The 22583-nt window shown below is 42.3% G+C and overlaps 1 protein-coding gene across 2 annotated transcripts in view; it reads left to right on the top strand.

Moving 5' to 3' along the window:
- LOC135904760 (protein ECT2-like) overlaps positions 1–22583 on the top strand; it is a 106871-nt gene that overhangs the window by 80167 nt on the left and 4121 nt on the right. For both annotated transcript variants that reach the window (XM_065435743.2, XM_065435733.2), the window contains exons 18-20: positions 4193–4344; positions 5465–5547; positions 11229–11406. In XM_065435743.2, the coding sequence (XP_065291815.2) occupies positions 4193–4344; positions 5465–5547; positions 11229–11406 (413 nt within the window). The remainder of the gene's footprint in view (positions 1–4192; positions 4345–5464; positions 5548–11228; positions 11407–22583) is intronic.

The raw sequence follows: 22583 nt of genomic DNA, 5'->3' as shown, positions 1-22583 counted from the left end.
AAATGAATTGTTATCTCATTCAAACTTGCTTTTCTTGATTACCCGATAATTCATAAAATTCTGCAGCCCCTTTCCCATGCAAGAAAAATAGATCGGTGACTGTGCTTATTTGCATAAAAGCTCGAATTTCAATACAACTAAATTTCGATATAACAAATCAAGTTGCCGATTTTGCCTACTTCGTTATATTGAGGTTTAACTGTATGTTAAAGTAAACTTTGTAGATGTATGCATTTTCTTTCATTCTTTTTTGATGGATAAAATCGCTATTCTCACCAATTTTAGCTTGTACTTTGATAATTCTGTCCATCTGTTTGATTTTGTTAAGATGGCTACGTGTTGCTATTAAATTTTAATCATTAAAATTTGACTCTTAGTGCATTAAAGTGCAATTTCGCACTCATAAAGGAGAAAACGCCACATAGTGCACGCTGCAATAAAGGTGAGGCTTGCAGACAGGACACAAGGGAAGAGAAGTGGACAACACGAACGCCGACTATCAACTGAAGGGAGCACTGAGGCGAAAAAAGAAAGAAGACACAAAACTCATCTGCGCAAGCTCTGGAATGGTATCGCCACGTGTCAGTTGGGTACATGTGTCGGTCTATATGAGAGATAGCTGTTAAGGCACTTAATCTCTTCCTTATGTAAAGTAATCAAAGGTTGACTCACGCACCCACTTTTACCATTACAGATATGCCATGCCTCTACCATAAGACGTGGCGAAATATGAAAACGCCCGTGTACTTGCATTTAGGTGCACGTTAAAGAACCCCAGGTGGCAGAAATTTTCAGAGTCTTCCACTACGCTTCGTCCTCCACTACGCTCCACTACGCCTCATAATCAGAAAGTGGTTTTGGCACGTAAAACCCCATAATTTAATTTTTTTTTTTACCATAAAACGCGTATCTTCATTCTTGTGCCTGTACAATATCACGCATTCATCTAACGCATTCATCTAACAAAACTCATCTGCGCATGCTCTGGAATGGTATCAGCACGTGTCAGTCGGGTACATGTGCCGGTCTACGTGAGAGATAACTGTTAAGGCACTTAATCTCTTCCTTATGTAAAGTAATCAAAGGCTGACTTACGCATGCACTTCCACCCTTATAGATATGCCATGCCTCTACCATAAGATGCGTATACTTCATTCTTACGCCTGTACAATATTGCGCATTCATCTAACTTTGGCATGCAGTTACAATCTTGGCAATGTAGGGAAAGATTAGAAGGCGATCCACCGTTTAACGACCTTTTATGTTCCATTAGCCTCTGATTGATACACCACCCTGTTTGCCCTACGTAGAACTGGCCACAGCTAAAGGGTACTTTATAAACCACATCCACATGACATTCAGTAAAACTGTTGTTCTTATTGCGCTTCACTGGACACATATCTGTTCTTTTTCTGCCTTTTACCTGCTCCTTTTTCCTCTGCATGGCAGTGCATCTCTTACCTAGCTTATTGGGAGCGGTGAAAGCAACATTAACATCATATCTACTTGCAACTTTTTTAAGCCTGTGCAATATTAAATGAATGTATGGAATAGCTACTACTCTTTGTTTGCTATTACTGCTTTCTGTAATCATGTCCGTCCCCCTCGAAACCGACTTCTTTAGGCGTTCAGCCACAGTGGCCACTGCTACACTAGGATAACCTGCTTCTATTAGGCGCCGGACCTGCACATTAAAACTGGCGCTCATTTTGTGCATGCAGGATCTGGTGAGAGAAAACTTAAGGCACAACATGGCAATTCCATTTTTTACTACTTTGGAATGCTTGGATTGAAAGTTTAACAACGGCTTCGAAGATCTTGGGGAGTACTGCCAACGAACGTAATTTTGTTCGAATTTCTAGAAACTAAATTATGCGTCGCTGAGGAAATTCCTTGGTAAACTTTAATCCTCCTCCATAAAGTTTAAATTGCTCGCTTACTAATGTAGCAGCGGAATGTACCATGTACACATGTACACATGTACCCAACTGATACGTGGTGATACCATTCCAGAGCTTGCGCAGATGAGTTTTGTGTTGTCTTTTTCTCGCCTCAGTGCTCCCTTCATTTGATAGTCGGCGTTCTTGATGTCCACTTAACTTGTGTCCTGTCTGCACGCCTCACCTTTATTGCATAATGAATCCTTACCAACTAGCTCAGCTTTCTGTCGTTCTAGTGCGAGCTACTACTTAAACAAAGTCTAGTGACTTGGCCTAATTTGTAGAGATTATGGAGTGTCTGCATGTGGACATGCTTTGCTTTTATCACACACAAACTGAGCCATTCCGTCTTCCCTTACTAGTGCATGCACATTTTGCTCTGATGGTTTGAAGCAACCCAGTGGGCATAAGAGTTGCATTACACCACTACAACTGTGGACAAATTACTATGGTATGCATTTTGGTATAAATGAAGCATATTTTATATAAAAGTAGGCTACTATTTGTCGTCTCATGTAAAAGAAGCAATCATTGGTGCAAAAGCGCACCACCTTTCCAAAAAAAAGATGCTAGCAGTATGTTTTCATATACTTGTGTGTTTAGAAAGGGGTTAGGCAGCCACTCTTATCAGATCTAGTTTGCGGGCTTAACTATCTTCAATGCATAAACTTGGGCGTTGAGCGCCACTTTAGTCAAAACAGTGCTGTAGGCATCTCTGGCTAGAAGTCATCAGGCCAAATTATCTTACCCTCCAAAGAATGCACCAATGCTAGCATGGACATCACACGTTCCTGAAAAATTCACAAAAGTGGTGTGTGAATCTTTTTAGAGGCACAAAAAGGTGATCACATCGATCTCCTTATCAAGGCTGATACCCGCCATGGTGGCTTAGCGTCTATGGTGTTGCGCTGTTAAAGAGGAGGCCGCGGGATCAAATCCCGGCAGCGACATTTTGGTGGGGGCAAAATGCAAGAACGCCTGCATGTGAAATTCTCATTATGGTGTGCCTCATAATCAGATTGTGGTTTCAGCATATAAAGCCACAGAACTTAATTTAATTTAACCAAAGCTGATAGGACCAAGGTATGAGGAAAAACGGAAATGGGCAAAAGTATAGCATACATTGAGAAATGTAACTATTCATATTTGCTTACATTTAAGCTTAAGAACAAGTATGCATAACAAAGAAGATAATTTTGTATTTATAGCATATATTTTGAGCACCATATACAAAACTATATAGCCAGGTGTTCAAATGCGACCTCTTAAAAAGCCTTAATAGGCATTTCTGCCAATGCATTCTATGCACTTTGTGGTCACATGTCTCTTCTGTCCCCTCCACTGTCCTTCTCAGGGCTGCAGCTACAACAGTCTTCTTTCTTGTTGTCAGCAAATGTGCTGGATGTGCTGGATGTGTGACACAATGCCATGTCAGCAGTGCTTAAACCCATTTCTTGACACTGCAGGCCTACAATGTACCCATGTGCCCAACAGCACCACTTAGTAACAAACCAAAGATAAAGAAAAGGAGAGCTTTATCTTTGCGACAAGTGCAAAGGTTGCTTGAGAACGCAAAGAATAGCCCCAGCTTCTGGCTGCCACTAGTAATGCTGTTGTGCAGAATAAATGGAATCGGAGTGTGCAAATGTAATGCATTGCAGTGTTATTTGTATCTTGCTGCTTTTTATTGGAAGGATGAGGCTAGTCAAAGGGCCGCGTAAGCATCTTTTGTCCCTATCTTGCCTGACCACATGTGCACATTTCTCATGTGCCATGTAGTTGAAAACTCCAGTGCACTTCTGTGCACAGTGATAGACAGAACAATGTCATCACTCTTGTGAAGAAATGCCCACCTGGTCAGATGGAAGAAGTAGAATCAAAGTACCGCCAGTGTTTTTTGTATCATGTTGACATCACATTTCGGGGTTGTGGTAAGGGGTGAGCTAGAAGCTGTGACCTTGTAATCTATAAGGATTGCTCTACCTGTACCAGTGAATCCGGTGCAGAAATTTTTCTACCACAGAGCAAGAGTCTTGCACCATGCCAGTAGAAGTGTGACCATAAAATTTTATGCGGCCACCTGATCCCCAAGGTATTGCGGAGTTGGCTCGCTGTACTGAAAGCAATTCATAGAGCCCTGTATCGAACAGATTTTATGCATAGAAATGGTAAGAATTGCTTGTTCCTGTTGTCATGATCTTGTTTTCATCTCATTGCTGACAGTTCATGTTGCCACGGGTTTGCTTGTGCAGATGTGAAAGATGCATTTGGTCTGGTACTGCGACTGCCTACGGAACCACGCGAGAACCTGTACACATTTGTGGCAGAACAATCGGCGCCCTGGAGGGATTTCCTGTGCACTTTGTGCCAGCACATGGGGAAAGTCTACAATGTTCCAGACCATGTGAGCTCCTTCTCATAGCAGGAGGGTGCATGCAGAGCAGCATTTTGTTCAGCGATGCTTCACAAGCTGTCTTCAAGTCGGGGCCAAGCAATGAAAAAAAAAAAAGAATGCTTGTAGTAAAACAAGTCACAGTTCACAACTACAGTGACTCAAGTATGTAGTACAGTAGCCTTTCGTTAATTTGACTCTAGTTGATTCAATTTTTCTATTAATTCAATCCTGACCGACAGTCCCAGCTGGCACCCATGCATTTCTATGGGCCCAAACTTCCGTTATTTCAATCCTGAAATTGGTCTTCACCAGATAATTCAAACGTGATCAGTCAGCATGCACGTGCGTGACCCCTGTGGTGACCACAATAGCGACCTCTTTGCTGGCAGCATCAGTCTCGGCAATGCTCAGAGGACAGTGAATGTATTTAACATACATCATATCCTGTCGAAAATGCCTCTTTTCACCTTGCCCTAAAAATATTTTCAAGCAATAACAGTAGCGCAAAATGTCTGATCATGGCATTTACCCAATTCTAATGTGTGTCTTTCTTCCCCATGAAAATAAGCCAGAAACCGTGTTTAAGGTGTTTGCAAGCTTTGACACATGGCTGTATTGCAGCAAAGCTGACTTTAAGAAACCAGCCATCCCTGTTCAATGCTTGAACCTTTGCCCATAGTTCTTGCTAAAGAATCAGGTGCGCAATATATTTTTACTTTGGGAGCTTAAGTGTTATCTCTACATTAGTTTTCTACTTTGGACACACATAAAGCAGACGCGCATTTGAATTGGGGCATGTTAGAATTGGGCAAATACTGCCAAATGAATCAGCGGTGTTTGGTTTGATGTTGCTTCTTTATGTTATTTAATTTGACCTACGAGGTAATTTGATCAAGTTCGTTAGCCCTGTAAGAGTTGAATTAACGAACTTCGATGTAGTATTACCATGCACCAGTGAGTGCCCTTCATGGTAATGAACTGCACCAGTGTCTCATTATACTTGCTGCGTTAACTTGCTGAGCACAGGCTTGTGCTTCATGTTTTTATTGCTTCACTATTACACACAGCAGAAGACCAAAGACAGATTACTCTTTAGCTGAGCGATGTGCGTCCACATTCTTTTTTTCAGTCTGCCTTCATGAAGAAGATGTCTGTACAGGAGCTTGGCTTGGACCCCAGTTCCCTCCAGACAACCCTGGCAAAAGCACTCAAGTAAGTGTCACTGTTTTCATGCTACACGCTGCAGCATCTTGGAACACATTGACAGCTGAACAGCATTGGAGAAAACAGCTTCCATACTTTCTTGGAATCACCTGCTTTGTCACGTTTTCTAGATTGCAAACTTTTTGCCTACCACAATGCTGACTGGTCACAAGACTGATAAATATAAAAACCTAGTTTTATTTAAGCCATTTTATCTATGTTTCTCAATAGTTATTTCTTACCTTCATCCCAGTACACATTTGCATGTGTATATTGTTCAAGAGCAGCATTGTTGGACTTCTTTGTTAGGGAATATAAATAAACTGTTTAATTCAAATGTAGGGCTAACATTAGCAAAATACTGAACTTTTTTCTATTCACAAGTTTCGTAGATAATTATGTCATGGCTGCCAAACACGTCATGGCTGCCATATTCCTGACATCACATTCGAGATATGTGAAGCTGGAATCGCGTCGCGGCATGTTGGTCTCTGAGGCCGCAACTGGAAACCGCGAATTATTCGTATGGATGTGCGTAGGCTTTTCAAATTATTCAGCTTAATTCGCATAGCAAATTAGGGGACTGCACAAATTTTATTAAACGAATTTTCAAATAAACCAAAATGAAATTATTGAGGTACAGTCCACGCTCATTACAATGGACCCGCGTACAACAGACTTTCGAATATAATCGACCATATTTCAGCCTTAGTTAATTCTACCTATTTTATTAATGCAAAGAAGTTCGCTTTTAACGGACCACGCTACAACGGACTATCAGCTTTAGCGAACAAAATTAGCAATTTTTTTCAATATCGAGTGTATAAAACATACTTTTGCCATGTCGACAGGGGCTGACAACTGATTTGCGAGGGTCAACTGACGATCGCAGCTCAATATCGTGCACGCGAGGGAGGAAGGTTGGATGGGTGGAAATGCACAGTCTTTTACACACGAAGCATGGTGGGGGGGTTCTACTCTGGCAGCTGCTGCTTACGGCGCAGCCTCCGTATCTTGAAAGTAATCTGCGGTGTGGACAAAGTGCTCACCCGTGCGAGCCTCATCTTCAAAGCAATCTGCGATGTGGATAAAGGGTGCCCAGTGCCGGTAGCTTCGTATGCACTGTGCTTTCAAGGTTTAGTTCGCTTTGAAACAAGAGATAGCACGAAGGTCAGTTCGCTCGCTGCTGCTGCCACGCTTATCTTGCTTAATTTGCTATCGCAATTGATACCTCGGCTGTTGGGCGAAAGTGCGACTTTTTTTACTTTGGACGTTCATCACTCACTTCTTGCAATAAAGTTTTAGTAAAGACATTGCGACAAAATTTTCTGAAGTGAGGTGTTTCGGATATTAGAGACTTCGGATAAAACGAAATTTTTATCGGATTATCAGGGTTCATTGCAACGAGAGTTGTATTGTGATTGGAATGCTACAGATTTTATGCCCAGCTTCCTGCTTTTGGTAATGTATCTGTGCTGTTTTGAAAGCTTCATATTAAACAAAAAGTGTTTTGTTTTTAAGGAGGAGTGTGAAAATATAATTTTTTTTATTAACAAATGGTGGGTCACATATGTGTGTTAGACACACTGAAGTTGAATACAGTGCAATATCATAATATAAAAGACGAAAAGAAACAACATAGCACTGTGTTGTTAATTCTCTTGCCTTGCCCCATGATTTCTTGCAATTTTCAACATTTGTATACAACAGCTAGCTTGCATCCTCACTCTCAGTGATACACAAGAGAAACCTAGCTTACATCATCTTTGCAGCAACACACCACTGCGCATTTTACTTCTTCCAGAGCCGAGCCACATTATTGGACGGGGCCACAAAGCTTCTTAAAGGGTCCCTAAAACAGTTTAGGCAAATTTTGTAGACACGTAGGGCACAGCTACAGCAAAATGTTTGCGCCAGAATTTAAGTGAAGCATCTCATATCAAGAGAGCTATGGATGATTACACATTACCCTCCTCCCTAGCTATGCTTTTTATTTTTTGAACTCGTTCACTGAGTGATCAGGGCTTAGCTCAGCCTTCACGGCTCTGCGTCATGCTGTGACGTCGTGTCGTCTACTTCCGGTTGTTGCATAGCCAGCGTATGAAGCCTCTCCAACCTTTCCGCTGCCGGTCCCACGCAAGAGCTATCCAAACAGCGTGCATTGCAAGCATTCTGTCGTGGTGTCAAGTGTGTTCGGTATTGTGGTAGCCACAGGCAAGATGGATGTTTTGACGGTTGGCGGAGGCATAAACTAAAGCTCCTCCATACTACTACCACTGAGCTGAACGGGGCTTTAGTGTAAACGTGAGCAGCCTGAGCAGTCTGCATGGTGCAGCCACCTGGTGGGGCAGAGCTTAACTGGCCAAGCAGAGACCTAATATTAATGCGATAGCTTTAAGGACCCTGAGTCGCGAAAACTCCGATGTCGGCGTTGGACGTCACATGGCGAAAATTCAGTCAGAACCACATCCACGCAGGCCATCCAAGTGGCACAAGGTGTTACTGAACTAATTGAATTCGTCGAAGAAAAATACGCTAGAAAAACTGTAATGCACAATCTAGACACAATCTACAGACATTATAGCATCGGAGTTTAATTTGAATATACCAGAAAACATAATTCTGTTACGCGGAAACTCGAACACAAACCCCTTTCCGAGTAGCACAGCTCACTCACTTCTTTGCAACAACACCATCGCGCTCGGCTCCGCACATCCACAAAAAAGTGCTGGTTGCCGGAAAGTGCAACAAGCATTCAGGAATCTGAAATTTATCATGTTCCACTCTTAAAGGCAAAGCTTAAGCGGCCTCCAATATTAAAAACATTTAAAAGGATGTGTTCACGATTACACTCCTGACACAAGTTACACAGCAGCAAATTAGAATACGCTTGGTTACTGCTTTACAGTCAACGACCAATTTTCTGGACATGCCCAATAATTCTGACACCTTCGCAGCACGTACCCCACAGTGTGAAATGTATATGAACATTTGAAATTTCAGATGCAAGATACCTTTGCCATCCAATTTTGCAGATTTTTTGCCATGACCGCAGTTCTGAAACGGCAATAATCGAAGCCACTGCCGTGGCCATTTCGATTATCTCGCCGCCTCGAACCGGCTCTCTCACACGCAGATCCACTGGCTACCGTGGCAATGCTAGGTCTAGCTACTTCGACGTTCGCTACCAAACTGCTTGCTGCTTGGTGCCGTGTTTTATTTCTATAGCATTTATGTGGACACTCCAGGCGCCTTCTGCTGTCGCCGTGATGTTCTGTATAAAGTCCAGTGCCATAACATTGTGGCCGTGCACCGTATGCTGTGTGTGTGAGTGAAAGCATGCGAGGGTTAGCCGAGGATGGTGGCTCAATACCCCCCGTGTTGGCGTAGTGGCTTTGGTGTTGCACTGCTAAGACCAAGGTTGCGGGACCGAATCCCAGCCGCCGCGGCCACATTTTGATGGGGACAAAATGCAAAAACACCCATGTACCTTAAAGAACCTCAGGTGGTCAAAATTAACCCGTAGTCCCCCACTACAGCAGGCTTCATAATGATATTTTGGTTTTGACACATGACACCTCATAATTTAAGAAAAAAGAAAGGGTGGTGGCTCGACTCGCATGCACAAAAGAGAAAAGCAGGGGGGAAGCGCACCATCTTCCATCGCACTCAAGGCACCAGGGAGGAGATCTACTGTGACAGCGGCTGCGTATGGTGCTGTTGAGCCCACCCACCTGGGCATTATCTTGAAAGCGATCTGCGATAAGGACAGAGTGCACGTACGCCAAAGGCTGATAGGCTCATGTGGGCCGTGTTTCTGCCACTTAGTTCTCGTTGATGCCAAAAGCAACACGAAGGTCAATACGGTCACTGCTGCCCCACTTCCTCATGCCACTGTTTTGTCAGTGAGTGTCCATGGTCACTGAGAGAAATGTGTTCATGGTTGCCTGTCCGCGTGTGACATCATGCTTCATTGTGGAAAGTTTTGCGCACATTGAACGAAGGGAAGAAAAGGACACAAAGACGCACATCGCACGAAGACAAGAAAAGGACACAAAGGCTGGTCTTTGTGCCCTTTTCTTGTCTTCGTTCAATGTGCGCAAAACTTTCCACAATGAAGCATGATGTCACACACGGACAGGCAACCATGAACACATTTTTCTCAGTGACCACGAACACTCACTGACAAAACAGCGGCGTTTTGTGTCCTTTTATTGTCTTCGTTCAATGTGTGCAAAACTTTCCACAATGAAGTCAAACCAACTAGCCTGCCTCTGTCTTGTTACACCATTCTTGTTAATTTAGTTTGTAGGCAAGTTCATGGTTGCCTGTCCGCATGTGACACCATGCTTGCTAATTTAGTTAGTAAACGAATGTTTACAGCCGATAGAACTACTATCCTTACTTTGTTCAGCTGTATGTGGGTTCGTTCCCCACCTGCAGCAAGTTTTTTCATCCACTTTCATTGCCATTCTTTATCATTTCTTTAATGCAATTCATAAGTACAAGTAATTTCCTCTATGTTTTCCTTGGTGTCTTTGTTTGTTGGCTTCTCATAGGATGATTAATAAAAATCGGACCCCTTGGTTGACCCTCTTTGTTCCCACGGCACACACTATGTATTCCTTAATTATACGTGATTGCACCCACCGTCTCTTGTCACAGAGGAGCAGTACACCTAATTAATATACTGGCAAGACTTTGCAGCTATTATGGGCATGCCTGTGGCGATTTGAGGCCTTGGGGGAAGTAAAAGAATGCATTTGTTTTGTCGAACTGCCTGATTTATCAGACGTTATTGTAACCCCTGGAGAGTCAGAAAAATCGGACGTTGACTGTGTTAGCTCTGTGTTTGTTTGGTTGAGCTCTGTACCACTAGGTGGCTGCGCCCTGCAGGCTGTTTGTGTTTGCGCCTCTGCTTATCAGATAAAATGCCCAGTCCTTTGGTGCTTGCGTTTAACCGAATACTGGACATACTAAAACTCTCTATCATGGTAATAATTCTCCTGCATAAAGTGACTGCCACAAACATGTAGATGCTGGCGCTGATCGGATACCGACAGCCCGATGCGCTGCAGCCTCTACGCTCATACGTTGCCTTGTGGAGGGACATGTCACAGCTTGACATGTCACCAATCACTTGATTTTAAGCCCACTACTTGGTAAGGCCCTTCATGGTCCTCGTGATACGGAGCAGTTGTAGCACAAGCAGACGACATTTGCGATGTGACGGAAGTGCTTGAGTGTTGTGATAAATTGTAATTGTATGTTCTGTTTTTCTTACCTTTTTTTAGTAAAAGCAAATTAACCAACATTCCAATTATTACGGACATTTTTTCCCCATAAACCTGAAAAAATGATTGATGATGCAATCTGGTAGCTAATTAGATAGCTCGTCTAACAGACGTCAATTGTGCTAACTACCTCAATTGTGAGGGGGCAGCTGAAAACTCAGGATAGCCACGCCGCTGTGATCAGTAGCGATGCAAATTGTTAACACATTTTAATAAATTGCACACTTTATGCAATGCACTTAAATGCATAATTTAATGATCAGAAGGACCTACCCTAACAGCTCAGTACGTTTGTACAAAATTGTCAAAATCGTTTCAGTGTCTCTTTAATGGGACAACTGACCCCCACATTTGTACACAGATCTAGGTCCTTGCTAAATCTGTCATTCCTTACAGGTATGCCGCCAAGAAAGGAGAGAAGCTTTCCCGGGCACTGTCCATCACACGGCGAGCGGCAACACCACGACACCGGTTAAGCCGTGCTGTCTCGACATTCATCAGCCCTCTCAAATCCGTAACCAACCAGTCCTCACCACTACATGGTATGCGGCTAGCCTCCAGTTCAAACCTCAACGTGAGTAGCCTCGCCCTGCCACAGCCTAGTGAAAGCATCGGCGATGTCTTCTTGATGCCGCGCAGCGTGAGGTAGTAGCACCTAGTGTGAGACTAGGCAACACATGGCTCCTAGTCATAGGTGCTACTGCAAAGCTCTGTAAAAGCAGCTCACAATCCTTGGTTTCACAGATGTGACACTGTTTTTCTTGTAATGGCTTATGCTGAAGGTGTAGCTTCCGGCTGCTCTCGATGAGGATATGTTCATACACAGTATAAAGGAAGGTTATGCTGCATTCAACGCCTGTGAGCATAAGTTTATTGGCTTGCAGAAAAGCCATTGAGTAAGAGCCATTCGTGCAGCACCATTTACAGTGCTTAACGCCAAAAGTTTGGCACCAGCACAGGCCACTTGCATGGATGTATGTCTGTATTAATAACTTTTTGCATACGATGAACATTTGTCATTTCACCAGCTTGAAAAGGAAAACAGTATCAGCAGTTGATGTGTGCAGTTTTTGAAGACGAGAATAATAAAACGTCTTCTGAATGTAGATGAGCCCTGCTATTGAGTTTTATACTATGATAAATATACGGACACTCAAGTCATTCAGCAGCTGTAAGAAAATCCTGTGTAGCGCATAGATTTTATTATGACTTGGCATTGCATTGTTGAGAAAAACATATTTACAACTTCTGTATCTTTCTTTGAGCTGCATTTTCATTGTGGGCTTGCCTTGAAACGTTTCCCTAGAGTTGTTGTCTTTTGCATTCACTACACACCATTTTTGTTTACTAAAATACAAGTCTTTAAGTGTAGATGACATTTGGACATCAACAGGCATAGCCAAGTTTTTATTTCAAATGATTTTCTTTGTAATGTTCTGAAAATAATGCAGTGGTGGCAGTTACAGACTGAATGACACTGATATTTTTCATATAACAAATATATACTACTATTAGTAGTATATATTTGTTTATATATATATATATAAATATATATATATATATATATATTTATATATTTATAGTTTATATATTGAAGCTAATCTGTACTACTACAGATTAGCTTCAAGAATGCCTAAATAAAAAGCCACAAGAATCGAGTTAAGAACAAAGCTTCCACATAGACTGTGCCTACTGCTAGTGGTCACCGTCATATGGCACCGTATGTGCACATATATCATCAAAGCCCACCAACATCACGGAGTTAGTATATGGCCAACACTAGACTGCCATTTTGTTTGTTTACAGCAGTGTAGCGAGTGGCAAGGCCAAGATCACCGTCACAGCCATCATTTTGTAATAGCTGAGGCGCCTGTAAGCTCACTTTTGGTTGGCATTTTTTCATTCCAAATGGCTGCTAATGCCTTTAGAAGCATGGTTACATGATGAAAGCTTGAAAGGGGTGTTTCATGTATACTTTCTGCACAGGTATAGCAGATGTCAAAGCTGTGCATTCCATCATCTACATAATGTTTGCAGCTTTTCACTACCTGTAAGCAATATTTGCACACAAAACGACATGTACACATGATAAACTCATTTTCGGCACTGTTCTTTTCTGTTGCATGCCACAAAGGCTGATATATTATGCACGGGAACTTATTTGCAGCCGCAGAACAAGATTGTTTCACTAAATTCCTGGAATGCCTAGCATTCATTGCAACTAAAACAGGATTTCATTATATTGAGGTTTGGCATATCAAAGTTAAACTGTGTTGCACAATCACTCCCACGCTTGCTTTAGAGTTAACCACATTCTGATGATTAATTCTGATGTGCTTTTGATTCTAATGCACACCCAGTTTTTATGGTTAGAAAGGAGGAAAACACACCTTTGACTCTAATGCAGACTCTGACTTACTTGCATAAATATTTATTCTGTCGAGCTCTGTGCCCTATGCTCTACACAGTCCATTTTATCATTATTTTTCTGCAGAGTTATGTAGCAGGTAATTGACAACTGCCCTCAACTACTGTCCAAATAAAAACCAGTCATGGTGTTTGCATGGAAAATAAATTATTTAATTGACACACTCTGGTATTGCCAATATTAATTTTTGGTGAGCATGTCACAGTAGCTACAATGGCACGACATGCTTCGGCTTTTTGTGTCTAATTACAATGCACCTTTGTTAGCCAGATGTGATGGCAGCACATGACTGTATTTGTCACACACAAGTGCATGTAGGCACCATTTCACTGAAACAGGCTTGACGCCGATGACAATGAGGTGTGGGTAGTGTAACCTAATATATAGCACTATTTCAACATGCATAATAATTTTTGTTTTTAACAGTGCTCTGCACATTATAAAAGAGTAACTACCTGGTGATTATGATTTAGACACTAAAGCCTTTTTCCTTACAGTAATTTAGTATAAATGTCAGTGCATCTGGCTCATCATTGGATCCCAGTGAAAGGAAGTGTTCACACACACACACAGCATTTCTTACTTCATATGTGCAGTCATGCTTCGGTGTCAAATTTTTCATCATTAACTATCATGTCACAAAGTAGCTTTTACTCATGAAGATAGAGAGAGAAGCAGCTGTAATAGCAAAGTGAACATGAGATGACACTTGAACTTGTACAGTGTTGTTCGCTCTGTCCTGTCTTCGCCTGTTTTTTTACAACCTTTTACAACACTTGTAACTTTCAATAACATATCAGTAAGAAGTTGTAATAGCACCTAAAACTTGCTTCAGACTTGCTGGAGCTTCAAAACTTTTTTGTACAAAGTGTCGTGACATCTGGTGGTGGGATGAGTGTTGCAATGGCCTGTCCTTTGGAGAACATTTTTCTGAATGAGTAGAGTGCTAGGCACATCACTGTCAGAAATTCTCAGACACTGAGTTTGCGTTAAGACAAGTGAAAACACCAAAAGAACTGTTTTAATGCAATTGAGTGTTTTCACTACTGGAGCTTTTGATCTCTGCTTGTTCATGTATCAAAACAACAGATAGCCAAGTTGTGCACAATGAGGTTGGTGCATTATTTGCATAAGTCTTTACATTGTCAAGGTTTTTAGCCATCACAAAGCCAGCAAAGCATTTTTCACCATAGGCATGCTGAGGGTCACCTAACTGCCAAGCAGCTCACTCACCTCCTTTCCCAGCGCCGTCATCAGTTGACATTTGTTGGGCTAGCTTGTGCCTTAATAGCTAGCTGCGAAGTTGTGCTGGTTATGTTGCACCCTTAACTTCACCAGTGCGTTTGACACTGTTCTAAACTACCTGCTTTTGATGGTTATAACGTGAGCCATATGGCAGACTAGACACTATTAGGCTAGCTTGTACCCACTTCTCTGAACTCGGAAGGGGCACTGTGACCACTCACACCCTCATGTTTTCTACCAAAGTAAAGGAAATTGCTGTTTTCTCTTGAGTTAACACCAGTGAGCACTTTGATATTGAGTGAGCAGCTCAAAATTATATTGTGAGAAATGATAAACTGCAATTTTGTCATAAACCTGATGTTATGTTGACCCAGTAAACAAATTTTTATCATGACAGGTAGAATTCTTATTGAATATGTACAACATTCATCATGCCATGGAACAAAACATTCTTGTGACAATGGCTGACAATGCAATCATACTTGTCCATTAGCCTTTCATTGTTTTTATAATATGATACAATACCATTTAGGTGTGTACTGCAAGTGCAAACTAATTGATCTTTGATATCAGCTTAGTACAAGTGACAGTAGTTGGTTACACTATGAGTGGTTTGTGACCGTTGTGTGTTAACTTCCTGTCCGTGTTGGCGTGAATAACTCCAAAAAATGTGTTCTCACAGATTGCAGTGGGTCTCATGCATTGCAATGGCAATGTCTCTTGGCTCCTGTTTGCACTGTGCTTTTGGAGGCAAACAAAACGTGCTTCCTGTCTTCATTGTTTGGCAGCTTGCTAGCACTGTTGTGTGTTCTGCAGCTGGTAAAGAAATATAAACATTAAGAGGTGGTTACATGACGATTTTTATAAAGGTTTTAATTAAAGTGTGCTAAGTCAACAGCTGACTGCAAAGCCATCTAATGTGAAACCAGGCAGCTTATAACAAACCCAGCATTGAAAATATATTTTGTGCCCATCATGTCTGAAGTAGCACAGTTACAGCTTTGCCATGATGTATTTAAAATAAGCATGTAAGCATGCACTGGTTGTTGCTTTGTATAGCACAAAAAAGTCTGCTTGTCATCGTATTCTGGTGTGTTTAGTGCCATGAAGGTTCAGAATCGCCAAAGGATAAATATGGCAAGCTTCCCGCATGCTTTAATATTTATGTAAGCGAAAGTGTTGACTTGGCTTGCTATATGTGTGTTTGTGATGTTTGTGTCTGCCTTTTGTGTCATCATTTTGCCTTGGAATGCTTGTATTTGTATTGGTATTAACTGTGCTTCTCCCATGTTTCTTTGTGGCATAACATTAGTCTGTGTGTGCTAATATTTACTTGACCTGCTTGGTGCCACTTACATTTGTCAACAGCTCTGTAAATAAACATCATCCATTCCATGCCTTCACCTAAGTGCACATGCATTATGCAGCCATGAAAATATGTGTACATGAGCTGCATATTCTGACAACGGCAATTCTGCATATGCACAATAAACACTATGTGGCTGAAAGTTTGGCTGTGTTACTTTGCTAAATGTGGGCGATTTCTTTGTTGTTACAACATGTATGTACTACTGTAGTTGTTTCTAACCTGCTTAATCACCAACATTGTGTCTGCGATCAAGAGTGGCAAAGAGGAAGCCGCCCTTCCATTCTCACTCCATTCCAGATAGTGTAGATTATCGCAATTCCACTTCTTTTAACTTTTTAAAGCAATCCTGGAGTGGCTGGACTGATGCTTTCCACTCCTCCCATTCCAGTAAATGGAATGCTTTCCTTTATATTTGTTCACTACTTGTGCTTGCATGTCTAGTAACTAAACTATATTTTGAATGATTAATAATATTACAAATAATGTTAGATACTATTTTTTTGCATACATACTATTATTGTGTCACTTTGATGACTAGCAAGAAATGAAATGCATTGATATGTTGTGCAGGGCTTTTGTTTGACATCTACTAGTTTACTAAAGGACGGGTGTACTAAAAAACACCATTTCTTTTCTAGCACACCTCTCTGACCAGCTGTCATTACACTGTCTCAATATTCAACAGTGTGTGAAAAAACATGCTGCGCATTACAAACTGCCATGGAATCGTGCTGGGTGATACAATTTGCAACATTGTTTTTCGCATCCATTTTTGTGTTATTGGTTAAAGTAAATTGAATCGCTCTTGACTACTAAATGTTGCTGTCTTGAATGCATTTTAACCTTGTAATGCTAGAATATTTCCAGCTCTTTAGAAGTGTAGAATGTGTAGAATACTGTGTTTATAAGTGCTGCTGCAGAGGTATTTCAGGATGTCTACCAACCGGGAAAACTGGGGATACTCAGGGATTTTGAATAGTCTGGAAATACTCAGGGAAAACTCAGGGAATTCGCACTTCTATCAGGGAAAATTGGCTGGAATTTTATTGAAAGGGAACGAAAGTCATGGTAATGCTAGCTCGTGTAAAGGCTGAACCCCATGAGAGCAATTTTGTGCGCTACGGCGATGAACGACGAAACAAGCCGTCACTTGAACAGATCGCTCGGTCTTGTTGCTCGATCGCTCAGTTTTGGAAATCTAGAATTCACCACTCGTTGCCCAGAAGTGCTATGTACAACTAGCCAGTAGCGTGAAGCTGGAAATGGATGTACATCACTCAAATACAACCGACTGTCGCACGGAACGAGCAAACGATGGAAGTTTTATACGTACACAGATAAGAATCTACTGCAAGACCTTGAGAAATATTTTATGCTGCCTTTTACAACAAAATACATCAACTTAAATTAATAAAGGACACGTCACGCTAGTTTCTAATTTTGCTAATTTCAATGCATTGTTGCTGCCTTCATACCAGCAACACCTGGGAGACGTTGCTCATAAACATCGCTCGCATGGGAACATGATAGCCATCTACATCACATCGCTTGTTGCTGTCGCACGCAAGATCAATTGTATGGGGTTTATACCTAACAAAGAGGAATCACAACGAATTGCCTTTGTTGCTGTTTCGTCGGCTGGAGGAGTTGCCAATGTACATTCTACGACCGACTTTCCGGACACCTGACAGAACGGCTTCGCGGCACCACCGCGTACCCGATAGAGTCAATGTATATGAACATCTGAAATTTCGGGTGCAAGAACACTTCACCATCCGATTTTCCTAACTTCTTGCCGTGACCACGGGTCCGAAATGGCGTTAATCACAGCCACCATTTTGGCTACCGCACCCTCTCAAACGGCGCTCTCGCACGCAGATCCACTGGCAGCCATACCACCAGCGTAGCAACGCTAAACCTAGCTGCTTCCACGTTTTCTATTAAGCTTCTTGCCATTCTGTGCAGTGTTTTTCATTGAAAGAATTCGCCCCTGTCAACAGTAGCACCGACTCCATCTTTGTGGTTCTCGCGAATGGCTTCGAAGCTCAGAATGCACAGCATGTTGCATAATGGTGATTCCCAAAAGTCAGCGTCGCCTCAATACAGCAATGTTACATGGTGAAGCATGTGTAAGTATTGTGGTGAAGCATAACAAGCATGTGCAGAGGCAATTGTCACGGAAAACAGTATGTATTCCTTCATTATACACACGTGCGCCTGCCATCTCCTGTCACAGTACGAGCACCAGAATGCATATTAAGTGTGCTGGCAGGCCCTTCAGAGCTTTTTTGGATGTGCCTGTGGTGAGTTTAGCCCTTAAGGGCACTGAAAGACATGCACTCATTTTTTTCCCGACTGCCTCATTTTTTGGGCGTTTACGTGGCCCCTACAGAGTCTGAAATATTGGATGATGACTGTACAACTGACCAAGAGGTTGCTTCAAATGGTCCGTTGGGCAAGCGTGCATTGAAAGGAGGACGAGAACAGAAAGGACCTACGCACTAAGGAAAGAACGGGACAGGAAGCGTGCCGCCACTTCTTTGAAGGAGCTTGAGCTCAAGAAACAAAGCGTTGGCTGATGCCGAGATGCAGGTGTCCCTAATATAAACCAAAATAAACTTTTTAAAACAGTAAAACGCAGCACTGAGGCAATGTGCACTGGCTGTGAGAGTATGTCAGGACTGTTGAGGTTGATACACCAGCTGTTGAGAGAGAATCTCACTTGTGACAAAGTTCGGGCCTCATACCAACAAGCTTGCTATAAGCTGATAGAAATAGCTCATCTTCGAAAATATTCCTTTCTGTATGCATCTCCTTTTTGTTTGTATTTGGGGAATGTTTGACAATGGGTTTTACTTTTCTTTTCCTTCCGAATATGTGTGTGTGTGTGCGTGCATGCGTGTGGGTGTGTGTGTGGGTGAATAAAATGAGCACAATATGATTAAATAAGCACTTTTTCAATAATATAAGCACTACTCTTAAGTATTCAAACTGGATTAGGTCATTTTATTTATTTTTTAGCATGCTTACTAGAGAGTGACACCATCAGGCGACACGGTGTCAACCCTTCTTGACATAAAACAAAGTTCTGTGTCACTCAGGGAATTTTGCAAAGGCACTCAGGGAAAGCCTGGAAAACTCAGGGAATTTGAAAGTGTCAACTTGGTAGACACCCTGTCAAAGTTGCTACAAGAGGTATTGAGGGATGATGCCACCATTCCTTGCTATGTTTCACGCTGGCCAGGCTAGCCGAGCAAGGGCTGCTTCTGTATCCTCCACTTTATCTGTCTCCACAAGCCTCTTCCTCCCCTGTGAACTTCAAGCAGATGAAATATCAAGTTGCATCTGGCACTCCTGTCTCTACACTGCATTCCCACTGCCGTGTAGCCACACCTATTTTTGTACTTGAGTGCTGGTGAACCTAGCTAAACCCCTTTAAGAACAGTCCAGTGCTCCATCGCCCAATGAACAAATGAAACAGTATTCAAATATAGGCAGATGGTGTAAGCGCTGGTATTGAGCAAAAATTTAGAAATGTAGTGGATTGACTACGTCTAGTTTGCTAACTGGAAAATTTACTCGTTTTGTAGTCTCGCCTAAAATAAACATTCAGTACTTTAGGACTATGTGCCCTTTCCATTCCAACTCCATTCCGGAATCTCGGGCTCCAATTCCATCCTGAGTGTATGAAAATGTGGAATGATTCCAGAATCATTCCAGCTTTGGAGATGCCACTCTGCAACTCTGTTGTAATCACCATAGCAGGAAAGTGTATCATGCATCAAACACTCATCTTCACCATTCAGCAACAGCTTGCGTTGCAAAAATGCATTTTAGCCTTGAGGTGGCATCATTCCTAATCTACCATGCCTAGTTTTGCACAAGTACATGTACCTTTTATTCGCTGTCGGCCTCATTTAAAATGTTAATAATATGAAGTGAGCAGTACAATTATTTCGTTGTATTTGTTGGTAATTGAACCATTTAACTGTCAAGTCACTTTATTTCAGCGCCAGAGAAAACACGAGTAATGCTAAGGGATGCATGTGAAAAGCCATTACAAAGCTTGACCAAGTTCTTGCATTAGCTGGATTTCATGTTCCTGATTCTGCTAAATGGCATTAGTACATGCAGAGAGTATTGAACCAGATCATTTTCTGTGCAAAGAGTGGATCTTATATTGCATAATTTTTATTTTGTATAGGATGATCACCGCCACTAATGTTGTCTAACTCCATGTGTAGCAAGTTCTCGTGCAAGTCCCTCCTAACATCTTTAATAAAACGTAGCCATCACCCGCTGTGGTTGGTTAGTGGCTATGGTGTTGGGCTGCTAAAATCGAATCGTGGCCACAGCGGCTGCATTTCGATGGGGGCGAAATGCAAAAACACCCGTGTATTTAGATTTAAGTGCACGTTAAAGAACCCCAAGTGGTCCAAATTTCTGGAGTCCTCCACTGCAGCGTGCCTCATAATGAGAAGTTGTTTTGGCACGTAAAACCCCATAATTTAATTTTTTTAAACATGGCCATGTTTACATATAGTTCACATGACCTTGCACATGAACATTTTTTCTCACACTATACTTAGCACATTCTGCCAATTTAGTAAAAGGTGTTGCTAGCAGATATCTAGTTTTTACCATGCCAGCAGTTCATGATAGTTATACGCCGTATCTGTCATATCTTTACCATGCAACCGACCGGGTGCACAAAATTAAGGACATAATGACTTCACAAATAGCAACAATTCGACAGACAGGAATCAAAATGTTTCTTTCAAATTTTTTACAATGTTTTTTTTACTGCAGTTAAACTATTGAATAAAACCATATTCACCCTGAAATACTGACTGGATTTGGCTTTGATAATAGCTATGTGCTCAGATCGGATAACTTGTCTTAATCTTGTCAATATCAGCCTTTCGCAAGTTTTTAGCCTTGTAATGCTGCGTGTATTAGTCTCCCTACCACTAAGAGCCCCCGACACATAGTTGTGTAGAAAGTTCATATTGGGAACTAGGATGTCTGCCACATTGAGGGTGACGAGGCCACAAACGAGGTTCACAGCCAGCCAGTCAATCTTGTGTGGTGCAGGCCTTATGGCAGCAAGCAAACGCATTGCTAAAAGTTGCACCTAATGAAATTATGCTCAGAAGGCTTGGCTGTGGGCTCTTCTACTTGAAGCTGCTTTGCAATGGCCATAACTGACCTTTCAAGGTTCAGACTCATCAAGTCCTCTGCCCGGTGGAGGCGAGAGTGCGAATAAACTTTGCTATGTAAATCTAGCTTTGCAGAGAAGTCCTCATTCCAGAATGCCTTGAGCTCAGGCTGCACCTTGGGCCCTCGCAATCAGCCATTGTTGATCCTGAAGAGTGAAGCTGGCCAAGGCTCTCTCCCAAAGCAAGGCGGTGCGATAAGGGCCGGAGGATTTAGTGGTGCCTGTCTGCAACCTATGTGCCTAATGAGGGACCAAGGCTCTCCGCAGAAGCAGCATTGCAGAGAGAATTTTGTTGGGGCTATGAGATGATTTCTGGTTGGATAGGGGAATATATTGACTTGTAGAGCTCAGAGGAATCGCTCCTGCTCTGCTCTCTAAGTAGTGACCTGTGGGTGAGGGTTTGTTGTTTGATGAGACTAGAGTACAAGACTAGAGGGTGCATGCACTTGAACTCAGATGCCTCGATGTTGGCTCGGCGGGCCATATCTCGACCCACGTGGTTGGTGATAATGTTGCGAAGAATGCCATGGTGAGCCAGTGCCCAGATGATCATGAATGGTCTCGTTGGCAGCTTTTGATTGATGATTCTGAGCATATTGTTATGAATTCTGCCACTAGCGAAGCTGTGGCATGCGTGTTGAGAGTTTGTCACTATGGCTTCAACCTCTATTTGGGAGAGCGCAAGGGCTATGGCTACTTCCTCTGCTCAGAGGGGATTGTTTCAGTGGAACGAAATGCTGCTCCAATGTTCTTTATTCATGATTACGGTGGCTGTTGTGGCTGTTTGTCTGGGATAAGACGCCGTATTCATGTAGGCTGTAGAGGTTTGACTCCCTTATTGTTTGTGTATGGCTTGGGCCTCCTTTCACTGTACGTGGTGCAATGGATGCATGTTCCGGGGTAGGGGAGGTATGATGTCGTTGCTCCCGATGACATGGGATAAGCTCAGTCTGAGGTGGCGGAGGGCTGAGCGGGGCAGAGAGGCCCAAGTGTGAGAGGATGGACCTCTCAGTTTCTGTGACCGCCAGCCTTGTTTCCTGGCTGTATAGATGTGCCTTGATCAGCTCCTTGGCCGTGTTGTGCGCTCCTAGTCATAGTAGTCATTCTATGAATGTACTCATCGGCAGACCCGCTGCCTGCTTATATGCTTTTCTGATCATCGTGTTGATTTTCTTTAATTCCATCGAACTCGACTGCCTGAATGGTGTCTGATCATTGGCTGCACTTATTTCTCTTTATCTTAGATGATAATTGGACATAAACTGTTGTCTTGCAAAAAAAAAGAAAATTTGGTGACATTTAAGAAAGTAGCAATCTCCATGTCGCTGTAAGGCAGCTAGGACAATGTATGGCTTCATCTGCCGTGTGAGAGTGGAGGCTAATAACATGGAATAAATGTGTTAAACCACACAGGGATGTGTGCAGACAAATTTAAGCACCTAGACAGATAGAACAAGAATGTTAATGCCTATGGAAATTTGAAATCGTGGC

Source organism: Dermacentor albipictus, chromosome 1, assembly GCF_038994185.2.
Source record: "Dermacentor albipictus isolate Rhodes 1998 colony chromosome 1, USDA_Dalb.pri_finalv2, whole genome shotgun sequence".
Classification (NCBI taxonomy): domain Eukaryota; kingdom Metazoa; phylum Arthropoda; class Arachnida; order Ixodida; family Ixodidae; genus Dermacentor; species Dermacentor albipictus.
This window is presented reverse-complemented; position numbering and strand designations above follow the sequence as displayed.